The sequence below is a fragment of the Choloepus didactylus genome, chromosome 2 (assembly GCF_015220235.1).
Source record: "Choloepus didactylus isolate mChoDid1 chromosome 2, mChoDid1.pri, whole genome shotgun sequence".
NCBI classification, from domain to species: Eukaryota; Metazoa; Chordata; class Mammalia; order Pilosa; family Megalonychidae; genus Choloepus; species Choloepus didactylus.
The window spans coordinates 97436588-97445306 of record NC_051308.1 but is presented as its reverse complement, the minus strand read 5'-3'; the positions used below and the strand labels follow the sequence as shown (position 1 = coordinate 97445306).

The 8719-nt window shown below is 41.6% G+C and overlaps 1 protein-coding gene across 2 annotated transcripts in view; it reads left to right on the top strand.

Annotated features, from left to right (window-relative positions):
- The first annotated feature begins 1159 nt into the window (after positions 1–1159).
- Positions 1160–8719, top strand: part of POU2F1 (POU class 2 homeobox 1) — a 262495-nt gene continuing 254935 nt past the window's right edge. Inside the window, exon 1 of one of the 2 annotated variants that reach the window (XM_037825439.1) lies at positions 1160–1210. Coding sequence is in view for 1 of the 2 variants with exons in the window: in XM_037825437.1 (XP_037681365.1) it covers positions 1972–2008 (37 nt within the window). In the remaining variant the exon portion in view is untranslated. Of the gene's footprint in view, positions 1211–1752; positions 2009–8719 lie in introns of those variants that run through there. The other variant, XM_037825437.1, reaches the window with a different exon arrangement.

The following is an 8719-nucleotide window of genomic DNA, read 5'->3' as shown; positions in this document are numbered from 1 at the left end:
TACACTGAGGAACACAGCAAAGCAAAATTGATGATTAAGTTACTGCAGACTTCGATGTTTTTATTAGGTCATCAGTTTCCAGTTTACTGCTAGGTTTAAAAGATGTTTCTAAAATCGAAAGAAAGGGGTGAAGACCTGTGCGCAGACTAGGCAGTCTGCTATTTGTTTCGATCCTGCGAGCGACTTTCGGGGGGCTCGAAAGCCGAAGGGAAAGGAGGAAATTCGCGACTTAGTAAAAGGCCTGCTACAGAGGAAGCCTGCCCGCTGTTGGAAACAAATAGAGCAGACGACATTTGAGACTAATAAAAAATGACCACAGGACTCTTCCCCTCGGGTTAACCGGACCGGATCTCCAGTATTCGCAGAGTTAGGGGCGGGGATTACTTCAGATTCAAATTTAAAGCGGGACGACCGCGCGAGGCTCAGCAGGTGCCTCAAACCCGGTTCACCCGCCCCAGCCCCGGCGGGCGTTTCCGCTCGTACCTGCCCACAGGGCCGGAAATTACCTAGCCGGGGAGCAGCCCCTTCATTGTTGTCAGTGTTTCAACAGCGCGGAAAGCCTTAACAAAGTGCAGAGGGGACGGGACACGGGCGCCGGTGCGTCCACGAACCCTCAACGCGTCTCCATGCTTTTGGCTGCTGTGCCCTCTACCCTTCTTTCGTATGCCATTATCAACTGTGGAAAGTCGGAGCAAAGACCGCAGAAGAAAGATGCTGGAGGAGAGAGGCGGAGTATAAGACGACACCCCTTTCACCTACCACACTTTACAGTCGAGTTACACTTAAGGAAGGCGCGCAGGAGAGAGCGCATGCGCCGACTGCATTTCAGGCGCGTGGAGAAAATCGCGCATGCGCAGAATCGAGACGGAAAATGAAGCAGAGAGGCGACAGGCAGGTTGAGGGCGCTTTGGCTACCCGAGGAACTCCGTGGCCCGGAGGCGCGTGCGCGGAGCGCAAGGGGCCAGGGTCCCTTCCAAGGGGGCGGGAGGTGAGCAGCACCGGCCTCGCGCGCCCCCTGGCGTGTGCCTGGGAGAGGAAGCAGCGGGAGGGGGCGGAGAGGAGGGAGGAGGCAAGGAGGGCGGGAGGGGGGAGGGGAGCTAGAGCGAGGGAGGGTTTATCGACTGGGCGATTTTGGTTAAAATATTCAAAATGGCGGACGGAGGAGCAGCGAGTCAAGATGAGAGTTCAGCCGCGGCGGCAGCAGCAGCAGGTAATCATTACAGCATTTTACATATTCATATTCATACTCAACCCAGGCTCCCGCTGCCCCCCCCGCGACTTAGCATAATTTATTAGTACTCAGGATTATTATAATTAACGGCGAGGAGATGGGGGCCGGGGAGCACGGAGCCCCCGCCGGGCGCCGAGCGGAGGGGGAAAGAGGCTCGGTGAGGCCAAACGGAGTGGGGAAGACAAGGGGTAAAGGGGGCTGCGATCCACCGCCCTCCTCCTGCCCCCGACCCACCCCGCCGCGGGCTCGCCTGCCCGCCGCCGGCACGGGCCCTCCTCCTTCCCCGGCTGCTACCGTCGCCGCCGCCGCCGCCTCGCCGCCGTCTCCGAACCCGAGCGGGGCCGCGGGGCCGGGGCAGAAGGAGGACAATAAAGACGCTTTACATATTCATAGCTGCTGGGCCGGCGGGGAGCGGCGGGGCGCGGGCGGGCGACCCGGCTACTGGGGCCGGGCGCGCGAGGGGTGGGGGGGCGTGGAGAGGGATGGAGGTGGTGGCGAATACAATGCCCGGGAGGCGGCGGGACCCGAGCGGACCCCGGCGGCCGAACAGCCGCACGCGTAGCCCCCCAACCTCCCGGGCAGGCGGGTTCGGCCAGCAGCGGGGAGCGGCCTGGAGGGCGGTCGTGGGTGCGCCGGGGGAGAGCGCTCCGCCTGCGTTTCGCTGTCGTGCGGCGGTCCGAGCAGGACTGAGCCCGGGGGTCACGGCCCCAGGCACCTCGGCCGCGCCCCACTCGTCTCCCATGTGGCGGCTTGACTTGAGCCAGGCCTGCGCTGTAGGTGGGTAGGGGTGAGGGGTCGTGGGCTCTGCGAGGGTCGGCGGGGTTGGGCAGTCCGCGCAGCGGTCCGCTTCGTCCCGTCGGGTTGGTCTGGGTTGGAAAGGACCCTCGGGGAAAGTTCCCTTGGAGTGGGATGCTCTCCAGGGCCGCCTTATGTGCCCGGAACATCGGTCAGCAGCTGCCATGGGTCCTAGAAAAGTCCCTTTTCCCTTGTCGGCCTTGGTTTCGCGGGGGAGTTGGGTTGGAGGTGCCTGCCGTGGTCTGATCCAGATCTTTTCCCCTGCCCCTCATCATGGGGGTGGGAGGACGGGGCCCTGGAGGACCTCTCGTCCCGAGGCCCAGAAACGTCCAGAAGCCTCTCGAGAATCCGCATATAGAGGGCTGCCCTCCTGCCCCAGTTGATAATATTCTTGATTTCCTCTGTCCTGTTGGGAGTCGCTGGGCAAGGACGGAGATCTTCCTTTCTGGTTCTGTGGTGGTGTTTTCTTGCTGGGTGCTGGGTCCTCTCTACTCTCTGCTTAGCCGAACCTCTCTCATTTGAATAATGTCTAATTCGGGGAGGTTTATATTATTGAAATGGCCGCCTGGCTTTCCCCGCCTCTCATGTTTAGTAATTCAGACCTTTAATAACAGCCAGTCACAGCCCAACGCCGTGTTTATATTTTACATTCGCCCCATGTGCTTTTGTGGTTCGATATGATTCTTTTTTTTTTTTCCTTGGCAATCCACGGGGCTCTGAGATCAAACCCAGGCTGTGCTGGGAAGGGAAGGGGGAGAACTAGGCCTTGGCTTCTCTAGGGGTTGCCTAGGCCTCACGTTCTCTGCCGCTTGATTTATTTACTAATAACTAAAATGACTTCCCCCCTACCCCCCATCAACTACCACACACATACCCCACCTCTGCAGGCAAAACTCTCTTGGGGCCTTACCAGCACTAAAACAGCTCCTAGCTAAGCATCAACTCTGTTGGTTTGCTTTCTCTTAAAAAGACTTTCTTATAGTTTGAGCCTAAGAAAAAAAAATCTTACTTCTCATTTGCAGAGACTTATGACATCTGTTTTGGTTTAATACAAATCATTTTGTTTTGGGGATAGTCCCACCCTCCCCACTGCTAAGTTAAATTCTTTCAGGCTTTGTAAAGGTCTGCAGTATTTGTAAAACCAACAGTTTTTTCTGGGAGTTGTGGAATAGCTTAAGTATTATAGAAGTTCCAGTTAACAACACTGATAATTTCTCATTGCTGTGTTTCCTTTCCAACCACCTCGCTCTTTATTCCCATTTGAAATGGGAGCTGACATTAATTTCATACTCCCGCTGTCATTGACTTGCTTATTTTAATTGCATCACTACTGAAAACAGAAATGGGATTATGTTTTCTTTGAGTGTTTGTGTCATGGTTAAATTTGTGAAAATAGAATAATAAACACAGGCATTGTGCCTATCCTTATTTTGGAACTTATTTCCCTCCCAGCACACACGGGCCTTTTTAAGTTGTCAGAATTGATTTTATGTTTTGTCTAGATTTAGGGTACTTGGTCTGTGAGAGGCAGATTAACTTTTTACTGTTTAGAGGAAACAATAATTTTGATTTTTGGCCTTTTCCTTGGTAAAGTTTTATTTCATTTTTATTTTGAGTAGTTAGAGTGTGTTTTTTAAAAAGATGATATTGCTTCTTATTGGTGATTGTATACCTCTGCTAGTGGAGGGCAGTACCAGACAGTATTGTTTAACACTGATATATTAAACCTTTGAAATTATGTTAAGGCACTTTATGGTCAGTTGGCAGCTACATATTTTGTGGGGCATAGTCTTCAACTTAATTTGTAATGAAAGTCTAGATTTGATCGACTAAAAGCAAGCCAATTTCAAATAACCAGTTCCCTCCATTTTTCTTCTTTTACCTCCAGTAGCAGCCCCTGAATACAGCAGGAAAAAAAATCTGTAGCGTCCATGAGAATGTTCAGGTGAATAACTGCTTCAGAGACCTGAAGCTTGAGATTGGATGGACCAAAAGCAGTAATATGATTTCATGCCTTAAATAGCATGTGTTTTTGCACCGGATTTCCAAGATGTGGTCAAGCTGATGATGTCATTGGTCAGAGGACAAGGTGCAGTTAATTTGATTTATTGTCCTGAGGTGAAGTGTAGCAGTGAAACCTTCTCATAGGGAAACCATTTATCGCAGGACAATTTCCTTTATAGCTGCAATTTAACCACTGTGAAGGCTGTAGATATTTTATCCAAGATGATAAAATGTACATTGCACTTTACAAACAAAATTTCACTGCTACAATTTTTGTAATATGGAAAAGGATGGGTATTGTTAACAGGCCTTGTATTTTAGTTAGCTTTCTGTGCCATTGTAGAAATGCATTTTCCCAAATTCACAAATGAGTTGTAAATAAGTATAATTGTAGAAGTAATCCTTACATGCTTATTTTAGATGGGTTTTTTGTCATCCCCAAACTCTGATAAGAAGCTGAGTTTCTTGACTTAATCTGAGCATAGCACAGGCTAAAGAAAAGACCGTTTGCCTTAGAACCTGTTTAAATGAATAAAGAAGACTGGAAGAGGCTGTATATTTTTAGGCTGAATTTATGGTGTTTAAAATAAGATAGAATATTTATAGGAAAGAATGAGCTTTGAAACTTTTTTTTTTAATAATTCAGAATTCTTTCTCCATTTGTCTTCAATTGTCTTAAATTAGTCTGGACAAGTTAGTGTGTTTTGTTTTGATTGACTAGTGATTTCAAAAGTGTTCCATTGCCAGGTAGTGATTCCATAGAATTTTTAACATATTGATTAGATTTTCTTTTTAGGGATTTTTCATCATATTTTTACCTGATGATTAAAATGCCCTCGGAATGTGTTTGATTTGCCATGCTCTATTCCTGACCCTAACTTGTGAGCCAACCTTGATAAAGTGTGTTTTTATAGTCTTCATATGCTTACAACCTGTCTGTCTCTTTTTGCATAGATCAAGCCGTTTCCCAGAAGTTTCCCCCAAACCCGTTGTCACTCTCTTCTTAATTTGCCCCATCTATGAATGGTACTTTTGAATAAAGGTCTTGAAAATTTATGTGGCAGCTGACCAAATGTTTTTAATTTCTGTAGGACCGTCTGCTTCCAAGCCATTACTGTGAAAGTAATTTTTAACCTCTCCCCACAAAGTTATGTCTAATTCCTGTCATTTTATCTTTGTCAAAAATCCCAGTAGTCAAGGAAAAAGCAAACAGTGGTTATTACTCATGTTTTAATGGTAAATTCTGCCATATTTTTAATTTACCGTTTTCTGCAACTATAGGTAGTATAAAGCAGAAGGAAATAAGATGTTCCATTGCTGCCTAGGTCAAGGTAACTTATGCATTTGGCCAGGGGATTTTGGAGTAAGTTCAGGGCTCAGCACTATAAATTGCTCTTATCAAGCCACCAAAGCTGATTAATAGAGTCTTGAATATCTTAGGCAGTATAATACAGTGGTTTGAATAATAGAACTGAAAATTTGTCTATCTTTCATAAGTGTTTTCCATTAAGATACGAAATATTTGGAGTGTTTCTTGAATCTCTATTTCTTGATCTTGAATTTAGTTGTGTTTTAAAATTGCGCACTCAATTTCTTGAATATCTATTTCCTTTCTACTTGAAGGACTCTAAGAAGACTGATTGCCTTACTGTTACTGTTTCTTTTCATTTTTGTTTTTAATGTTGTAAACCCACAGCCCTAATCTTTGCATATTAGTCATTTTCAAGCACCATTAAAATTAATTATATTTTAAAAAACTGTTGTGACTCATTAATTTGTTCTTATTCAACAGTATAGTTTGATTTCACAGTTTTTGTCGTTTAAGAAGAGTAATAGACTTACTTTGAAGCCTAATTTTAAGCAGGGATATATTTTTCCTAAGGGAAGTGATTGCATTTAGAAACTATTCAAATAATTACTGTTCAGAGAACAGAACAAGTCACAGACAAAATATGTCCCTTTCTAGTCATCCATGTTCTTAATTCTGATGCCTCCTTTAATATTAAATACTTGAGCAAACATACTTATTCTTTATTTCAAGGACATCTAATATTAAAGTTGAAAATTATGGATTTGGTTCAGTGACATACCTGCTTTATTTGAGTTTCTGTATATTTCCTGAATGAATTCTTTCCTTTTCATTTTTTTTAGAAAACTTTTTGGACCAGAATTTTGCATAATTCTTTTTATTATGTTGCCTGACCTTTTTGAGGGAAATCAAAGTTGAAAGAGATAATATTTTAGATTCACAGAAAATAGCAGTTTCCATATACAGCTTTTTCTTTTGCTGAATGTTTTTTTCACATTATTGGCATTTTGTGAATAGTAATTGAATAACTTCATAAATTTATATTTCTTCATGGGAATAACTCAGTTTTATTTTGTATTGAAGTATTACTAACTATGGTGTAAATTGGCAATGAGTGCTTATAAACTCTTTCAGAGTAGTAGAAATAAAAATAGCCATTGCCTGACTTACTGATCCATTTACAGTCTGTTTAGAATTTGGAATATGAGAATTGTCTTGAGTTACAGAACTCCTGATATGAAGAAGCTCTTTATATTGATAGGGTTCTTTGTGTTTTTACTATAGGGTGTTAATTTATTGCACATCCTTTGAATACTTGTTGACTGATATATCTCTCTTTTTAAAAAAAAAAAAATGTTTTTTTTTTTCTTTCTGGTTAAGCAGATGCTCAGGCTTTCAGTGTTGCCTAAATTTTCTCTGTAGGGCTAGTAATGAGTAAAAGAAGAAATCAACAAATCTCTAGATTGATCAGATCCTCTTTTAAAGGAAACTAGTTTATTTGTCCAGAAAAGGATACATTATATTAATTTTTTAGAAAGATTAAGCAAAAAAGCATACAACTGTAAGCTTAATATGAGCATTGGTAGTAACTTACTTAACCTGTAATACTGAAAATTCATAGCAAGTACAATTTAATTTGTCACGTGATTTGTTTCTCAATTCTGTGTAACTTTATTGTTTTTTATGTTAGAACCATAGCAATAGTGTATGACATTAAGTCAGTAAAATACTAATAAAATACAGTACGTTTTTGTGTTTTGTTGTTTTGATTAGTGAGCCTTCTCTTTTTAATAGAGGATATAAACAGGAATATCTGAGAAACGAGTGTAAGATACTTTACTTGTGCTTTAACATTTGGTCATCTTAAGTAATGAAGTTGTACTGACTGGCTTTTTTGGCTTTTTTACCTACAGGGTGAATATGCTTTTCTAGAGAAAAGTGCTTTAGATAGGTTCTTGTTTTAGTATGCTTATCTTAATTTTCTGCTTAATGAAAAAAATTGCCTTTTTTTTGGCTGATTCACACTGCAGCAAAGCAAGTATAGTATAGCATAATCATTTTTCTTTAATTAGAGAAGTTGTAGGTTTACAGAAGAATCATGCACAAAATACAGAGATCCCATATGCCACCGTATTGTTATTTTTAATTTTTAAATTTTTTAATTGATTCAATGATAATATTTATGCCAAATTAGTATAATCTGACATGTAATAATCTAAATACGTTAGCATTAATAATATTCATTTTTTTAAATTCCGGGCTTACCTCTTCTTTTAACTTCATCTCAGTTTGTTTTGCTAAAACAGAGCATTGTTTTTTTTTTTAAAGAGATGTTGTAGATTTACAATAAAATCATGTGTAAAATACAGAGTTCTCATATACCACTGCATTATTAACACCACCTTGCATTATTGTGGTACATTTGTTAAAAGTCATGAAAGAACATTTTTGTAATTGTACTAGTATAATTAACTTTATATATATATTTTATTGAGATTGTTCACATACCATACAACCATCCAAAGATCCAAAGTGTACAACCAGTTGCCCATGGTACCATCATACAGCTGTGCATCCATCAACACAATTTTGTTTTCAATTTTTAGAACATTTTCATTACTCCAGGAAAGAAATAAAGACAAAAAAAAAAAAAGAAACTCAAATCCTCCCATACCCTTAACCACGCCCCCCTCCATTATTGATTCATAGTTTTGGTATAGTACATTTGTTACTGTTGATGAAAGAATGTTAAAATACTACTAACTGTAGTATATAGCTTGCAATAGGTATATATTTTTTTCTTATATGCCTCTCTATTATTAACTTCTAGTTGTAGTGTCATACATTTGTTCTAGTTCATGAGAAATTTCTAATATTTGTATAGTTAATCACGGACATTGTCCACCGCAAGATTCACTGTTTTATGTATTCCCCTTTTTTAATCTCCAGCTTTCCTTCTGATGACATACATGACAGAGCTTACCCTTTCCACCACCTTATTCAGCACTATTAGTTATGCTCACAACATGTTACCATCACATCACCACTGTCCATTTCCAAACATTTAAGTTTACCCTAGTTGAACATTCTGCTCATAATAAGCAACCGCTCCCCATTTTGTAGCCTCATTATATATCCTGGTAACATATTTCATGTCGATGAGTTTACATATTAAAATTAGTTCGTATCAGTGAGACCCTGCAATATTTGCCTTTAACTGTCTGTCTTATTCACTCAATATAGTACCCTCAAGGTTTCTTCATCAACCCATTTCTTTTAGGATGGTTTTGTTCACACACCATACATTCCGTCCTAAGTAGACAATCATTGGTTCCCTGTATAGTCATGTATTTATGTATTCAGCACTATCACCACTATCT